This window comes from Micropterus dolomieu, linkage group LG22 (genome assembly GCF_021292245.1).
Source record: "Micropterus dolomieu isolate WLL.071019.BEF.003 ecotype Adirondacks linkage group LG22, ASM2129224v1, whole genome shotgun sequence".
NCBI classification, from domain to species: domain Eukaryota; kingdom Metazoa; phylum Chordata; class Actinopteri; order Centrarchiformes; family Centrarchidae; genus Micropterus; species Micropterus dolomieu.
In genome coordinates this window covers 11,954,559-11,973,112 of record NC_060171.1, presented here as the reverse complement: position 1 = coordinate 11,973,112, position 18,554 = coordinate 11,954,559, and the positions used below count along the sequence as shown (strand labels likewise).

General features: G+C 39.6%; 1 protein-coding gene across 4 annotated transcripts in view; it reads right to left on the bottom strand.

The window, feature by feature from the left end:
• Positions 1–2,738: 2,738 nt before the first annotated feature.
• LOC123962509 (A disintegrin and metalloproteinase with thrombospondin motifs 20) overlaps positions 2,739–18,554 on the bottom strand; it is an 88,323-nt gene continuing 72,507 nt past the window's right edge. For all 4 annotated transcript variants that reach the window (XM_046038678.1, XM_046038677.1, XM_046038680.1 and 1 more), the window contains 11 exons: positions 16,893–17,060; positions 11,574–11,747; positions 10,506–10,676; positions 9,519–9,725; positions 9,186–9,315; positions 8,206–8,300; positions 8,012–8,106; positions 7,774–7,907; positions 6,311–6,402; positions 6,023–6,127; positions 2,739–5,687 (listed from right to left, as the gene is read on the bottom strand). In XM_046038678.1, the coding sequence (XP_045894634.1) occupies positions 5,598–5,687; positions 6,023–6,127; positions 6,311–6,402; positions 7,774–7,907; positions 8,012–8,106; positions 8,206–8,300; positions 9,186–9,315; positions 9,519–9,725; positions 10,506–10,676; positions 11,574–11,747; positions 16,893–17,060 (1,461 nt within the window). In that variant the 3' untranslated portion in view covers positions 2,739–5,597. The remainder of the gene's footprint in view (positions 5,688–6,022; positions 6,128–6,310; positions 6,403–7,773; positions 7,908–8,011; positions 8,107–8,205; positions 8,301–9,185; positions 9,316–9,518; positions 9,726–10,505; positions 10,677–11,573; positions 11,748–16,892; positions 17,061–18,554) is intronic.

The following is an 18,554-nucleotide window of genomic DNA, read 5'->3' as shown; positions in this document are numbered from 1 at the left end:
GATATAAACAAAAAAGGCCTGAAATATTTCACTTTATGTATAATGAATCTAGAATATATGACAGTTTAGCCTTTTGACTTAAATTACAGGAAAAAATTTACTTTTCCATGACATTCTAAATTTCTCAATTTCTCACAACGTTCATGACATTTACACTTCATTATTAAATTTATTAATTTGGCAGGCGCTCTTATCTAAAGCGACTTACATTTGAGGAACAACATACAAGCACCAATATAGTAAGAGATCTACAAGTGAAAGTAGTAAGTGCAGCAATAAATACTAGTAATAATCTTGCAGTATATTGTAATTTTATCAAGTATATGCTAGCTTTCTGTGGACATTTCACATTGTCAGTTTTGCTCTTATGAATCACACAGATAGCATAGCATAACATCTCCAACAGGGACAGGGGATGTAAGAGCTTGTTTGATACAATAGGGGTCACTGTTTGCTCAGTTTAAGAAAATAAATGTCTCCTTTGGGTGACTAGTTGGATACATTTTAGAATATAATTAACCAGAAATGTTACTTAAATGTAATGGTGTGTTATGACATGTGCAGATCAGTTAACCTTATATACCTGTTTAAGGGGCAGGTTGACTTTTGTTGCAGAAGTACTTCTTATTGTACCTTTAAAACACAGATGTCTGAATGTAGTTCAGTTAAATTTTGAAAAAACACATTAAACTTAAACATTTCATAAAATGTAAGGCCACAGTTATTTGCCTGAGAGATTCACTGTGTCACTTTGGTGTGTCAGTGCAAACCAGTTGAATGGTGGTTTCTGGATACATGGTCTTTAGAGCAGGTGGCAGCTGCATCTTGCACTAGAAAGTCTATGCTTTTACCTCAAAGCAGACTGTGCCTCATGGTAAACATCAATCATTAGCGTCTTTTATGAGGATTCTCGGTGCAGGTTTGTATTTTTGTGGCTCCGTCATTAAACATGTCTGGTTTATGCTCAAAGCAAGCAGGCCAGGGAAGCTTTTTCCTAACGTGTGCATAGCCTGGAGAGTCTGAAAGAGCCTCAACACAGCTTGGTTTCAGTGGAAAACTGCTTTTGAGGGGAGTTGTTGTCGTACTCCAGGACTCTTCCAAATCCTTAGATTAGCTTTTAGGAACCAAGGCAGGCTTCTGGCAATAAATCAAAGCAGTTCTTGAGGGACCACAGTATCTGTTTTCATTTAATGTGCAAAGCCATCTCTGTGCAATGAGCCCTAGGAAAGCGGCTTGTACATAAACAGTTTGCCTTTTGCTGAAGTACTTGCACCTTTATTACTGACTCATTTTTCTGACATAATTCCTCTTTTCAAAGCTTATAGGGAACGTAGCTTATTCTTTGATTTGACTTAACAATTTGATGAGTCATCAGACAGTTGACAGCTTTAGCTGTTTCCAGGACTCAAGGATATGTGCACTTCAGTGAGAAATGGACTTAAAGATATTTGCTCTGTTTATGTGTCTCTTAAGTGAAGCTGAACTCTAGAAAGTCTTGTTGTGGAAATGCAACCTGCAACACTAAGTGAATCCACATGAAGCCACAATCTGGCATTCGCAAGCACCCAGCCAGCGCTGACCTGCTGCCCTTTTTTATTAACCAATTGGCCTCCCTGTAGTGCAGAGAAACCTGGCGATAACAAAGACTTGAGTAAGACTTGTCTCTTGTGTAATATGTCCCCCTCCTTTTTGTTCTGTAACTTGGATGTTTCAACTTGACTGGGCAGAAATATGTATGCTGACTTTGACACTAGAAGGCTACTTTTTTCATCTGCTGAAGGGAGAAACTTTCTTGGTGGTTGTCCTAAGAGTATGCTTATAGTTTAAGACTTATACGTACAAGTATGATTTTATGACATCACAGCTAGTTTGGAAGCCAGATGTGGTCCAATATGCATCATAAACAAGTGTGATGTGGAGACTTGAAGCCTCCAGTGAGACAGTGAGAATGGTCTTTTCTGTGAAGTAGGAGAAATCTTGTATACAAGTAGTTAAATTTTTGAAAAAAACAATATTTGCATGTTCATAGATTCTGGATTTTGTTTTTAAATGAGAGAAGAGGAGGAGATGTCATTTTAAGAATTTTTAAGGAAATTAAAAATATATGAAAAACTATATCAGCCACAAATTATAAATTCAAAGCAGATAATTTTTAAAACATGTCTTGAGGGGATCTTTAATTGGGACAAGACTAAGTCTACAGCTATACTAGCGGTTCTGTAAGGGAGTACTTAGACAAAGCGGTGATTAGAGCTTAACGCTAACAACAGCATGCTAACACGCTCAAAATGAAAATGCTAACATGCTGATGTTTATTTAGCAGGTTTAATGTTTACCATCTTAGTTAGCATGTTAAATGCTAACATTCGCTAATTAGTGTAAAACACAATAGATCTGAGACTTAAGTATGGGACAAATTAAAAGTTTGACCTGATGATGGCGCTAGCTGAGATGTCAGGCGGTCACCAAAGTGTTAATAAATTACCCTGATGGGGAACATTAGTGTTTATACCAAATTTAAATGCAATCCAGCCAGAAGTTAAGAGATTTCACAAAATACTAAAATGTCAACCTCATGCTGGCGCAAGAGGAAAAATCATGGCTGAATCAAGAATTTCCCCTCAGGGATCAATAAAGTATTTCTGATTTCTGATTATGATTCATCCTCTGGGGATTTAAAAATGTTAATAACATGTTTTGGTAAATGTATTATGCAAATAAAAAAAACATGAATCAACTTATGAGTCAGCTGAAAACCATTTATTATTATGACTTTACAGTGTTAGTATAGTAGCAAGACATACAGTATTGGTTTGATTAGTTATCGTAGCACCAGAATCAATCATTCATTTCTCATACAGGCTACATACATACTGTAGGTACATATGATTCTTAAAAACTTCTTTGGATAAAGCATGGCAAACAAGCACACTGATTCTCTATTCAGTACCAATGCCCATTCAATATTTAGCACACTGTTTACAATTCAAGTATGAATATTAAAAATACACATATATCATAAGTTACAAATCTTAACGGTTATTACAAAAAACCCCAAACAGGATTACATTTCTACAAAATGTATGGCACATAGTGCATCAAGTATTCTTTAACTTTCTGATACAGACCTCATAGAACAATTGACCATCATAAACATGAATGATGGCCAAATATTTTCTAGCTGCTCATTGATGTTTTTTATATTTATTTTTCAGCCGTTCTTTAAATCAAAAGAAGCTGCGTTGTCTGAGAAGAAAAAAAAAAGCTGCATCTATATTCTAACTTTGGTTAAAGCTTAACAAGAGTACCAGCATGTTAGGCTGCTTGATAGTTGCATCATGGCCAATGTAATTTATGATGAGTTAAGTACTACTCAAGGGCAGATTTCCTCATGCAGTGTTTTATCGCTTACATATCTGATAGATCTGGCAACCTTGCAGCTAGATCTTCGGCTACATTATTGAGAGGACCATTACGTGCATTATAAGCAGATCCTAGATTTGCTAAAGAGCCAAAAGCCTGTGTTTTCCTTCTCAAGAGAGGTAATTCCAGTAGTTCAAAAGCACCATTCAAAAGATCCTCATTTAAGGTTAGTGGTTATACACTACAAATAATAGTAGGCTAATACCTTTTTCAGCAAAGCAGACAAAGGACAAAAAACATCAGACAATGGCTTATCCATTGGTAGTAGTACTGTAAAACACAGAACATTTCTACAGTCATTACAGAATAAATATGGTCAAACATAAATATATTACAACACATATCTCAGTAGAGTATGGATGGTTGTGAGAGGTAGGGGTTGCAGGTACCTACAGTAGGCCCAATGGAGGGTGTGAGGTGAGAAATCACCTGATACTGTGTCACAGTGTAACAGATGAGAACTTGTCTGTGTGACGTAATTAAATACCTATAAAAATTTAAAAATAAATGAATCCTCATGGTTTAAAAAAAGCTGCAGAAAACGTTTAAACTGTACTGAAACACTAGGAAACATTGAAACATTTCTGCTATTTCCTCACAGCGCTACTGTTTATTATGTCTCTACGTCAGTCAGTGTACTATCTATGCAGGTTTGAGCAGTTTTGTGAAATACCTGGCAGCAGGTGAGAGCAGACAGACTTTAGAAATACAAAGCGATGAAAACTAAAATCTTGTGTGTCGTTGTTCTAAAGGCTCCTCACATTCTCCTAACATTTGACCTCTGACATAAGGCAGGTCTGGAAGGATATCAGTAGTTAGTTGCTAGCTTACTCTTTCTATAAGTCTTGAGCCCCAAAGGAATAGTTTGACATTTTGGGAAATACAATTATTCACTTTCTTGTAGTGTCAGATGAGAAATTTGATACCACTTTCATGTCTGTATGATAAATATGATGATAGTCAGCCAGCAGCCAGGTAGTCTGGCTCTGTCCAGAGATAAAGATACCAGACTAATGTTGCAGTCATTTCCTGGAGTCTCCACTGTTAGCCTCACAAGTGATGTCAAGACTCCAGGAAGTTACTGCGCCCGTACAGAAAAATAGTCTCACACCTAGCTCCCATAAAACCATGTTTGTTTGTTTTATACTTTTTTGTGCAGATTAAACAAATGGGGTACAACATGTTAATTAGGGAGCTTTAGAGCTGCTTGTAGGTGAATTTTGCTACCATCAGACAGAGCCAGGCAAGACGTTTCCCCTGTTTTCAGTCTTTGTGCTAAGCTAAGCTAAACAGTTGCTGGTGGTAGCTTCATATTTACTCGACCTACTCATCTGACTCTCAACAAGAAATAAGCATAAATATCAAACCATTCCCTTACTCATTTAGTAGTTGCAAAAATAATACTTTTTTAGTGTTGTTATTACTTCTTTTTGATATCATGCTAATGGCTGCCATACTATAAAACATTAACATACTCAACATACTATTTCAATGTCTGTCTATAGCACTTCTTTGTCACCAGAGAATTGCATTACATGATGACATGATGATTACATACATACAGTATATTGACTATTATACAGTCTCATTGACTGCAAGTCAGTCAGAAAAGCGGAGCTTTAAATATAAATATATATGTACTGTGGAAGGTGACATATAACAAGAATAGTTCCAAGTACTTTAAATTATGGATCCCCCCCCCCCAGAAAATTCAGAATACCCTTCACTTCACAGAGCACCATTAGAAAACGTTGTGTTTCAAAGATGAGAATTTCTTTCTTGAAGATTTTTTTCTACTGTTTATGTAGTTGCTTTGAAGTACTTTGAAGTATTGTATCCCTTTGTATGATGCTGAGAATGCATAACAGGGTCAGAGAAAAAGCGTTTCAGGTTCCAAAGCGAAGACATGCCATTACAACACTGTTGGCAAGCAAATATAGCTGTCTCTTCTTAAGTTAGCAGTTTGGACCTGACAGCGGCCCTGTAGCACTGCGTATGTAGTGTATGTTTTAGCTGCCATTTGGGAACTGGGGATGTTACTGTTGGATGATTACTGTTAAATGCTCCTCCACCACACTCACAGATGACTACGGGGTCCAACAAATCATTATTATTGCATATTCCTGGGCTACTGTCTTCAGGATAGATTTAAAGGTTTGGTCTCTACATGGCCCTCAGTGGACTTGAAGGAGTAGGCCGTTGTGAGCTTGGGGAATGCACTTCCCACAGAAACCACCACAGCGACCGTAGATTCTTGTTCCGTCCTACAGACAAAGACCAATGAGAAAGAGGAAAGAGTGGGCAAAGGGCAGCTTTTTACGCAGAGAATGAAAGCTTCATAAATGTCACTAGGGATTCCTCTTCAGTGAATCAGACAGAAACACAACATGGCAATTCAGATGACATTTCAGAGCAACAAACTCCTTCAAATACTCAACACAGACAAGTCAACAACAAGAGTCAAGACCCAACATGAAGCACAATTACATCCCAGCAAATTGACATCTATACATTTACAACATACTACATTCCTTAGGAACCAAATCACATTGGTCAAACAAAAGATAACCGTTTTATAAATCTACTGTTTTTTTCTTACCTCAGATCTGTGGACTTTGACAGAAACATAGTTGCCTTGAGATGTCCACTTGGTTGCCTCAGCCACTTTGAGGCCAGTGCCAATCAGATTAATACTGAACTGGCCCTGAAAACATACATCAGATTAAGTCATTTCTGGGCAGTTATTTAACCAGGAAGGTCAAGCTCATTCATATTTGTAGAAAAGGTCTGTGGCAATAACCGCAGAAGGAGGGGCTTATACTACAATGTGGTGAGCACTTGAGTATGGAGCAATAGTCTGACTTGTACAGTACAGTATTTCACCAACCTGTGGACACTTGGCTGCACTATAACAATCTCCCGCTGTAGCAAAAGGCACAGGTCGACCAAGAAGAGTCTGGGAAAACTGGAGGTCTGTTACTGGTAAACAGCAAAGATACCAATCTAAAGTCACAATGTGTAACAGCAGAAGTAAACATAGACTGAAGACAGCTGCTCTAAGGCAAATAACCACACAGAGCATCGTCAACTACAGTTTGTGCAATTACATTTCATTGTAGGGTTACTTCAATGTCACCAGCTGTTTTTTTACGATTTCTAAAAGACGTTTCAACAAAAAAAGTTCATGCAAGCTCTTCTCTAAACCTTTAAAATCCCCAATCAAATTGATTTAATTATTTACCTAAAAAAGTTATGAATATCTTAAAATTCTAAGGGTTACAATCAAAGAATGACTTTCATTGTTCTTACAAAAAGAGAACATACAAGATTTGATAAGAGATTTATTTTACTTGGAGCTTATGAATCCCGGGATTTTACCAAAGTGGAACCACCCGTACATACAGTTTACCACCCCAATTACAATAGATTTGTGAGTATCCTGGTGTAAATCAAATACTTGTTGAAGTCAGTGACTGTACCTTGCTTCCCTGACTCTCCTGTTCATTCCCATTTACCCTGCATTGTCACACATGATGACCATGACCAGTACCTTTTCCTGCCCTCCCTTCACTTTGCCTGTATAAACTGATGATAAAGTTCATGCGATGCTTCCCTTCATCTTGAACTCATTATCCCCCCCTCAGCCCTCCTGAAGCCGCCTAAAAGCCAAATTAGTACCATGCAGAGGGGTAGGAACATGTGCTGTCACGGCCCAGACCAGATGAAAAGGATGGGAGGATGTCTGCGTAATCCAACTACCCCTCAGCACGCACGCACGCGCGCACACACAGACACACACACACACACACACACACACACACACACAAACACTGTACACACACATACTCTAATCAAAGGCACACTTGGACACAACAGGGAAGGTGGAGCTGACTCTAATAATGAGCGGAGGAATATGGCCTGAAGATGTGTGTGTGTATTAGTGTATGTATGTCTGTGAATGTGATTGCTCGCATGAGTGTATATGAGTGTTTGATATTGATGCGGCTGCACGCATGGGTGTGCGCGCTTGTGTCTTCAGGTCACACATTGTCTGTCTGCGCTTGCGAGCAGGCACGCGTGTCTGCACGTGCACGCACGCATTCCTTTATTGCGCTGAGAGTCAAGGTTTCAAGTCCTCGCCTAGTGATGTGAACACGGAGTGCTGAAAGGTCATTATTTTGATTTCAGAGGAGAGTGTGTGGGGAAAGAAACACATCAGTCGGACAGCCTGGGCTTTTTGGACAAGGCAGTATTAAGCACTACGGGACAGACATCTGAGGGTTAAAACAACACTAATGTGTGGTCTCATTACTGCAGATAGTGTAAGGCAATTGCACAGTAATTACACACTCGTTATCCTCAGGGAGCTCAGGTCCAGACGAACTTTGTGGAAGAGTGTGTATCCTGCTGCGGAGTAGTCGTTCCTACAGTCACAGTCCTGTCTTCGGCTGCCATTATACGGACATTCAAAGGGGTTCAGCAACCTTTGTGTTAAGAACAATGAGTATTAGGATTTATTTAAGACAAACACAGGAATCTTAACAATCCTTGAAAACACTGTCTTTAATACACATGATGTTATTCACACCTGTGCCCATACACTTCTGAGTAGTTGTCTGTCTGACCGCTGCGCAAGGTCAAATACTCCTTGGGGAAATCAGTGTGCATCTCAGCACAGTAAATCTGAGGCCAAACACATTGAGAAAACAGATTAAAGCCTGTAGGGAAGCTGCAGGTTGAGTCATGATGTGTGTGGAAGCAATTCTGACAGGACAAACACACCTGTAGTATCCGGGATTTGACTTTGAGATAGTATTCCCCATCTGTCTTCACACCCTGTGTCATCTGGACCTCTCGGCAGGACGTGAACAACCGACCTGGGAGAAGAAATGTCAACGGGGGGAAGGAGATGTTTTAGTGCACCAGCAAGGAAACTCTGACACTGATGCCTGCCACCACCTTTGAAAGCCATGATCTTTAGTCACTCTACTTGTGTAAGCCAGTTAATACAGTAAATCTGCCATCAGCAAATGCCAGAAACATTACAAAAGCTAATAAATTAAAAGGGTTGAAACCTGGCTCTAGTCTTCTTAAATGAGAGCTGTTGTAAATGTCTCATTATTTGTGTTGTCTCCCCTGTTTTCCCAGAGCGCTGCAGGGCTCATATGACGCTGATTAGCTGATTAGCAGATTAGCATTAATACTTCACCACAGAACTGGCTGTCACCCGAGCATGTCATTTTAATTTCGGCAGTGCCTGACTTGGCAGAAGTCGGGAATGAACAGCGCAATGCGCCAGTACTGAAACATCTGAAATGTGGAGGAGCGAACCTACAAACTTTGGCTCGCAGCCGAATTTTACAGCGCCTGCAAGTTCACAATAATGGCTGCCTCAGCCCCAGCAGACACCCCTGAGGCGTTCTGACAGACTGTCCATTTCATAATTTGTGGAAAACTGCTGATTGTCTATTTATTGTTCCACAAAGTAATCACTCTAAGGGGAGGTCGCTGTTCTGCCTAATGTGTTAAACCAAAGCAAAAAGTTGAGCTTCTATAAACACAATCAGATACGGTGTTGGCTACATATACAGCACAGTCAATTTAATACCATCACTCTACACATTCCTGGTTGGCAATAAGCACTACATGGATCAGATGAGTTGCACAAGGTGGTAGGCTTTTTGAGATATGTACTTTACAGCCAAACACCTCTGGGTATTGGAACTAAGAGAAGAGAAGAGAAGAGAAGGAGTTTGACTTACATTCTCTGTCTTGACATGCAGCTTGAGACTCAGGTCTTTCTGAAGGACGGCAGTGTTTGGACGGTTGGCCTTTGGAGGTCACACACTCCACTCTGCGCTCCATCACTCCTGCCCCGCAGGTCTGCGAGCACTGGTGTACAAACAAACACACACAATGGCAGTCATCTACACAGCTACACACAACAATTAACAAATAAGCTGCAACCAGATCCAAATCCACAAATGAGATTTATCAGCAGAACCGTAAAATGCACGAGTCATCAAAATGTTTTGTGAAAATGGTGATTAGCTAGAGAGGATTTCTCAATGCCTAACAAGCCTTTTCTGTTTCACCTTGCTCCATGGGCCAACTTTCCAGTAGGTTGTGTGCGGGCAGTGCCTGAGGAGGCACGGCCGGGTGCCAGGAGGGTGGGGCTCAGGGCATTGGGTGCTGGCAGAGAAGGACTGGGCAGCAGCATATGGGCTCAGAGCCTGAGAGGAGGGCGTCACGGAGCAGGAGACTATACGCTGCTGATAGCCCACACCGCAGCTGGCAGAGCACTGAGCCACACACAGATACACATACACTGATAGTTACAAATACTGGCATGACTAAATGTTTGCTCAGAGCAGTAATATCAAATACAGAAGTGGCTAATGTTCTATTAATGAGAATCTACTGTCTGACTCATTGACCACACCTTCCCTTTGACAAGTTGATTAAGTAAATTAGTGGTAGTTAGATGACAAACTTTGAGAAAATGTATGTATGTAACAAAAATTCTTATCACTGTCCTTTAAAACACATTTCTCCAAAATGTCTTTTCACGAGAGCCCTGTTTTCAGCTTCGCAATGTTGTATTTTTTTTTAGCTAATTTAGATTAAAAAGTTGGAGAATTTTCTCTACTTAAAAAGTAACACTTAATTCTTCAAGTTTATTAGAAAAAATCTTCTTCAAATTTATCTGAAAAATTCAAACAAATGTGAGGATTTGTTACTTTTCTGTATATCACATCCACCTGCGATATGTACATAATGATAATAATTTTACTCCCGCATCCTTTGCACCCTGCTCACTGCACTATTGTCAGTCTGTCTATATTGTTTTGTTCTTGTTATAGTGTATATATTTGTGTTCTCTATACTGTAGCCTGTGTCTGATTTTATGATTGTGTTATTGTATCATTGTATGAGTAAGCACATCATGAACACATACCTGGCAAACAAAGTTGATTCTGATTCTTTGTTTAACATACTTTTACATTTTATGTTTTGGGGTTTTGAACTGTTGTATTCTTACAGTAAAACAAAGCTCAGTCTTTATTTCTTCCTATTCCTACCTGTGACCATTCGCCTGTAATCCACATGTAGTGGCAGGGAGCTCCTTTGCAAGGTTGGTATGATGGTGGCTGGGATGACGGCTCACAGTAATCATCCTGGACAGGTGTCATCCTGGGGTTTATGCACCCCACCTTCCGGAGTCTCATGCCCTCTCCACAAGTTGCATTGCACTACAAGGAAAATGTAACATGGGAAGAAATCCGTAAGAGTGAAGAAGAGTTGGCAGAGGGGGGGCAGTGTTGTACTTTCAGCAACAACATCACTGACGTCGCAGACTCATGCTTGCCTCCTTATTATGTACAGGTAAAGTAGAGAAAATTGAGTGCTGTGTGGCAACATTAGATCTCAAGAAATACAATTCCAAACATGTGCTCTGGCAAATAATTTACCATAAAAGATTAAAAAGGTTAAGCTGGTTTCCCTCAGACCCAGTAATGGTTTATAGGATCATTTTAAAGTAATGATATGAACCAGAATCTTAAAATTAATTTGTGTAAAAAAGTCTGCTGTGTGTGGATTTTATGACAATATTTGTTGTTTTTGTTTTTCATGAGAACAGAAAAGGTTTCAAGGCCAAACTGTGAAAGAAATGAGGCTGTAAGTTCTCGAGGCAACACAGCCAGGAATCTGAACACTGCAAACATTCCTGCAGCAGGAAGATACAGCGCATTGTCCCTACATGGTGCCCCTCTTTTATGCCTCACTTTTGAGGACAATGAGCGGGACATTAAAGAAAGATGAGCAAAGAAAAAAAACAGTCCGCTAGCGTGACACGGAACAGCGATATTCAGCAGGACAAAACGGATGATGGCCATCGGTACTTCAAAGTTTGTTATAATTTACCGACTGATGGTAATCACCAAAGCCCTCACGATTGACAAGAGTGCAAGGGTACCTGCAGGTCGTCCATTTAATGGTGCAGAGAAAGAGAGGAAGAGCAGAGATCTCAGCCAATAAAAACCTTAATAAGATGGTAAACCATCTGTTCATCTTTCTCATGGGAGACTGAGAGTGGTGGGGGTGGGGGTGTACGTAGGAAGAGAGCGAAAGAATGAGTCTGTACTTACTTCTTCCCACTCGCCAGCAACCCAAGTGTAATGTGTGCATTCTGCAGTTTGGCATGGCCGGACCATGGCAGGACGCTGGTGAGCATCACATAGATCCTGTCTGACACGTCCAGTGCCTTTTAGTCTGCAGTAAACCTCACGGTTCTGAACTCCAGCTCCACAGGTGACAGAACACTAGTAAAACAGACACAGAACACACATCTGATTGAGAAAAGGGCAGAAAATGGAAACTTAATTTATGGCAAAAACATGTGTTCTTGTGTTTTTCATACTGAAGAGTATATTGCCAGTAATATAATATTTTCATGCCACTCCAGCGTCACTAGAGCTGATCTAAAAAGGAGCACTCCACTGATTTTTCACAAGTCCAGTTTCCTTGTTAGGAGGAGGCTACTCAGCCTGTGCAAACAGTTGTAGAATGTCTTTTGTGGCTTTGGAGGGAGTGTTCCGAAGATTGAACAATTAACCCTGGTGACATCATCAGTCATTTATCAGACCATTTTGAGTTCCCACGTTTATGGAAGTGCAATACTAAACACTGGAGTACTCCTTTAAAGTGAGACTTTGCACGTTGAATTCCCCTTCATTTCCCAAGATTCTCTTGAATCAGTTTCTTTTAAGACATCAGTATTAGAGGACCTGGCAGAGAGAGAGTGGAACGCAGGGCACCTTGAACAGCTAACAAGTTCAAATATGACTTTTTTGTATTTTAAATTTCCATCCCATGATGGTTTAAATTTTCCTAAACTTTCCTTAAGGCGAGTAAAGCTATAGTTAGTTGTCTTCTCAATGTAAAGTCTATGACACGGTTTTAAGGGCTCAGGGAAAGAGACATGAATCAATCAATTTCAGCTGGACTGCACAATGTGGAAGCAAACCAAGAGAGAAAATGTTTTTGTCATATTCTATGGTTGAGCAACATTTATTGCAATGAATGGGCGACATCTTAACACATCTGGTATAAGCTCTCTCTGTATATTCATGGGGAAATGAGACAGCATGCAGAAAACAACAAACATGTCTTCTGGTGAATCTTTGAAATGTTTATTGGTGATACACTGAAACATTATGCCACAAGAAGTCGGGTAATGAAGTCAGTGAATTGACTCAATAATATTGGTTACTGTTTATGTGCCACCATAGGCTACTGGTCATAACGCACAAAGAAGGGCTGTGAGTGTATTTAATGAAGTAAGGGTGTGTTTTATTGCTCACGAACTCAAGTTGCCAACTGCAAGAGAAGGATTGTGTTATTTATTCTTTGAAAACTTTTACAGACTCACTTTAATGTGACAATGTTTTAAAATGTTAATTTGGTGTGCAGTGTCAGAGTTTCTGCTTTGATGCTCCCCAACACTGTACTTAATAAACCCAAAGCCAGTTTGTCATTTCTTTGTGAGACGTATATCTGGGGTCACAAAAGGTTCTATCTCAAACATCTCTTTTATGTGCTTTGAGAAACATACCTGCATACTGAGAAGGCACTAAGGCTCGAGCTGATCAGCCTGATTTCTCTTTAACTCTCCTACAGACCTCAAAGAACAGGGTCAGGCCTCAGCGATTTCACACAGATACAGACAAATACACATGTATTTGTGTTGTTAGTTTCTCTCTGCAGTTGTGAGTTATCAATGCAGAGTGTGTGGTTGAATGTGAAGGGTCAAGTCCTTGAGTTTGGAAAGAGAACAAAAAGCACCATAGGAAATCTGACCTTCCAATCAAAAAAAGTTTTTTTTCTTTTTATCTTACAAAGAATGAAAATAGAGCCAGCCGTTAAAGTGGTTATAGTCACTGTTAACTGCTACAGCTACAATAAACCTGATTCTATACTCCTGCAAAAGACGTGTAGTGCTTTTATCAGAGCCTTGCCAGACTTTAAAGGGTCAGTTCTCCCAAATTACAAAAACTTTTTCTCATTTATCTAGCCATGCAAATAACTTTGGTTTCACCCAGTTAGTGAGGCATCCACCTTTTAGATTTCTGCTGCCACCTCAATACAATGGATATAATTGAATTAAAGTAATTGAATTTATCTGTGCTGCTCAAAGATGAAATTTGACAACTCCAACAAATACAACATGTTTTTTCAAAAACACTGTCCTGTCCCTTGTATTCTGGATAACACTGAAAAGAATCATAGACCCATTTAGTCATGTCAACTTACTTCTTCTTTTTAACTCAAATAGCTCTGACAAGTTTTGGATTTTGAACTCAACTGTATGAGTTTTAGAAAGTTAAACTTGCATTAATTCATTGTGTTGACTATTTGACACTTTTGTCGTGTTGATTGAACTTACGTATGTAAGTTATCAGTTGAAAAAAAAGGCGAGAGTATGAGGATTGCCTAGGTGCTGCGTCTTTTGGGAATAAGAAAAACATATACATAATCGACTAATTATTAGGGTTTAGCAAGTACTTGGTTAAAACGAGTATCCGGTACAGATACTTTTTATGAGTATCATCAGAGTAAAACGTGTCAATATCTGTTTTGTTATAAACTATAAATATATGAATATAAAAAAATCAATTACTATTTTCTGAAGCTCAATTCTGAGGCTGTTCTGTAAATGGTTTTCTAATAAATATAGCAAGTTCTGAACTTCCAGTTAATACCATCCATTTATAGATTAAGCCCCGCAAATTCTGAGTACAGATACAGAAAATTTGGTGCTCTTGCTCACCCCTGCTAATTATACACTGCAGATAAGTCATATATTCAAATTCCAACCGAAATATAGACTATATAGAATATCAATAAAATATCTGTGGTAAACAAGACTAGTGCCACCAGTGGAAAGGGTTCCAGACAACGGCCTTAAGGCCCTTTCTGAAAGGAGGTGACATCTGCTGCTATTTTGAACTTTGACTGCGGCGTGCACAGGCGCACCAGCAACCTACCCTGCCCCGTCACAAGTCATTGAAGATAATAGCACAGTGGTGCTGTTGTTGTGGTCCTTTATAGATGTAAACTAAAACAAATTTGGAATTTAAATCCCTTAACTTGAAAGGAAAGTAGTATTAATTTGGTTAAGTTGCTTTAACTTGAAACTATGAGTTAGAATGACTCAAACTTGTTCATTTAACTAACATTGGGACAACTAGAACACTGTAGTTATATCCACTTTATGAACCTAAATTTATGAGTTGAAACAAAGGCAATCTTCAAGTTGAGTTATCTGAACTTAAAAATGTGAGTTGAAGGGGTGTAGAATTGTATGTTTGTTAGACAAGTGAAAGCAAATTTCCTTGAATAGACAATGTAATATAGATAGTTGATTTAACTCACAGTATTAAGTTCAAACAACAAATTATCATTAATTAAACAAATTGTATAACGTAACATCATGAGTTGAAACAAAGCTTTTCTTAAAGTTGAGTTTACTCACATTTTTAAGGCAGCAATTGAACTTGAGTTTTTAAGTTGAACCACCTAGATAATTTTTACAGTGCACCCACAAAACACACAATAAACTGTTTTCTTTGTACCGAAGATATAGTCCCCATAAAAACTGTTGACAGACTGATCTGAGGATTATCCAGTGAAACAGGAACACTGTTTCTGGAAACAGCTTTTGCTGGTGAATTATGGGGTGTATTTTCAATGCTGCATGCCCTACAAACAGCTCCATTGTATTAGGCTGGATGCAGACATTTCAGATATGGATATCTGATTAAAAACATGCAAATGAAACAAAATCTAAACTTCTAAAATGAGAAAATATATTTTACTTAAATTTCAATGAACCAACTCTCTAACAGCAGTTTAAAATATTACACTGAAAATGTAGGTGCACAGCATTACAAAGAACCAGTGAAAAGAGTAAAATTCCTACATGTTGCCCATTACACCAGTCAGAGGTGACTGAGAGGGCCGGGTAGCTGTGGAATAACTCAAACAGTGGGTGCTGAGGTTTCAAAGTTGTCACATGCATGGATATTAAGATATAAAACATGTCTTTATGCTCTAGTTGAGGATTTCATGGTTGCTAGTGGTATGTGGAGGAAGATGATTGCTTCCAGACACCAGCGAGAGAGAGTGAGAGGGGGGAGGAGGACACCCTCAAAGAGTGGGGAGTGGCGGGAGGCAGGCATGGGTCTTTATGGACCTTTGGGGATTTAACGGTCACTTGGAAATGAGGAGGTATGTTAGATTTTCAGAGAGGAGCTGGAACGATTTTTGAGAACATTGTTCATCGCAGGGGTGACAGAAAATGTGTGGTACAAGAAAATAAATACACAAAGCAGCTATAATCAATATTTTTATCTTAAGAATGGCTCACATGACTACTGTATGTGAAAGGGGTTGCTCATAGTGATGAACCCACAAATAATCATCATCCGACTTTTCCCCTCCCCTCTTCAGAGCTTTATGGCATGTTTTTACTCATTGTTTTGGTTTTCCAGCACACAACTTTATTGTTTTGGTTCACTCTCACTTAGCAATCTCAACTTAAAAGCCGATAAATATGTCAGTGTTGGGCAGATGTTTCCCATGCTCCCAAGAGACAAAATCAAAAAAATCTGAATTTGAAGTTTTAAAAGACAACCGATGCAAGCTGTTTGTTTTTATTGTTTTTGAGCACACAGTATGTTGTTACCCTAGTTATAGGGTAATCTGTTAGAGCATGACTGAGCATTCCTCCTTTCAGTCTGCTCTGCAACTTGTGATAAATTTGTAGTGGGCTCCGCAATGACTGTGACATCACTCCCCTAGTGACTCCTCTATGCACGGACTTTGCCCTGCAATTGACACTAGTGTACAACAGTACAGAAACCTGCTGTGCTTCAGGACATACGTCATTCTTAACATCAAGCTTTCATCCCTATGTGAGGCCAAGCTCAGCTGCATCAGCCGCAACACTGGATCGCCACTGGATGTCTAATGCAACCAAAAATTCTCGATAGATTTAGTAAATGGAATGTGTTTTTGCATGAACATGCTTTTGTGTGTCATGCAACATCTTCAGACACGCAAGTCAGTGTGTTGTCTGACAAGAAGTTTCTAAAGAAGAACTCATTTGGCATCAGGCTGTTAGATAGATAACACTACACAACTGTTTCAACATTTTGTCTGATTTTAAACCTGACATCTAAATGTGAAGTACACTACGTAAACATTTTACAGTAAACAAGAATAAACTGAGTGGTGATTGGCCAGGTGCTCTGTGTGTAATTGTCCTACATCTGCAGCCTCTGGGAAGCCTTCGGCTATGTTTGTGCTTGTGTATTAGCTGCTAGCAACAGTTACCGTTAGTATGATCCGTGTGAGGCCTGGGCTGTTCTGTGAGTCAGAGGAGATGGCGAGAAGAGCAAACATACCTCCCTCCATCTGTTGGCCTTCCAACTGGGGCATCCTCGCACCCGACAGGCCTTCTGTGTCCGTGGCCGAGGCAGATGACTGCAGTGCTCCTCCACTATTTTTGTTTGGTTCTGAACAACACAGGCTATCTCTCGCTGCTTGGTGCCCCGACCACAACTCACCGAACACTAGAGAGGGAAAGGGAAAGAAGGGGGATGGGTGTAGGGTGGAGAATGAGAAAAAAAAGAGTATATTAGCAAGGTCCTGTTGGATATTTCTCAATCTGTACTGACAGTGATCATAATCAAAAAGATATTACAAAAGTATAAACACTGTAAAGTTGTATAATGCTGTAATGTATTTTCACAGTGAAGTATTTTTCAGCGTAATTATTTGAGTTAAGTGAATAGAAGGTTGAGAATGTAGACCCAAAGAAATCAACAGAGTCAACAATGTAAACATTGGTGTTTAACAAAATGTTTCTCTCAGTACTACATATACAGCATTTAGACCTCATCACAAGAGCACTCAGTGCATCCAACAGCTTACTGGTTGCCATTTCATGGCCAGGTGAACGCACTACAAACACGTTTGACCAAACAACTTAAATGGATTTTGCCAAAACCTTTTTTCAAACACTCACACATTGATGGAATGCAGCCAACTGTTGACCCTGTAAACAGAGGAATTACTTTTAGAGCGGCCGTGAAAGGCAGAGGCCGAGCCAAGCAGAAGAAAAGATGCAGAGCGAAACACGAATGCATGCGCATGGTGAGACATTCATCTGGTATGAATAAGGAACTCAGAAATACTTCAGAAAAGCTAGCGAGACGATGACGAAGGAGAAAAAAAAAACATGAATAAAAGCCAGACACCCCGATGAAAGCTCTGAAAAAGGCTTGAGATTGTAGATGAAAATATTCTAGTCTTCAGTCCCTGTGAGGCCAGACAGCAATTAGCGTGCCTGCTATTTCTGCTTGACGAGTGAGCGCTCCCATACAAAGCCATTCTAAAAATGGGGTGCTGGAATCGAATACATAAGACAAGGAGAGATACATTTTGTCTTAGCATATTTTCCAGTCCAGATAATAAACATAATATTGCATTGTCCTCTAATTATGATCTCAAAATGTTGCATAACACCAAACACATGATTTTTTTCCCTGTGTGCTCATACTGCTGATCATACTACAGATGATGGACCATGAAAAAAAATAACCTAAATTTGCTAATTTTCTTTCCTTGCTCAAGTTCCTAAGAGCTAAAAGACATTTTTCCCTGTTAAAGAATCTACTGATAAAGGTTTGAGTGTCCATTTGAACCCTTAAATAAAGCCACCTCCAGGGTTTTCTTCCTAAGCGTGGTGCAGGCTGTGGTTAACCCTGCACACACATGCATCATACACGTCGTAATTACAGAGGCATTTTAAACATAGGGCTGGCTCAGCTGACGGAGAACATCAAAGCCGAGGCCAAAGCTGAGTGACTAGTCCTGAGTGTAGCAGATTCACGTAGCCGCTGCACACTCATTCAAAAATGATAACAGAACTCCCTCTACCTCAGACAAGAGCAGAGACAGGCAAACATGTTGGGTCGGGTGGGGGGGATGAGGAGGAGGGCTAGCCCCTCCTTATTGCTGTAAAAGCAGGAGGAAAAAAGAGAGAGAAAAAAAATAAAAAGGGA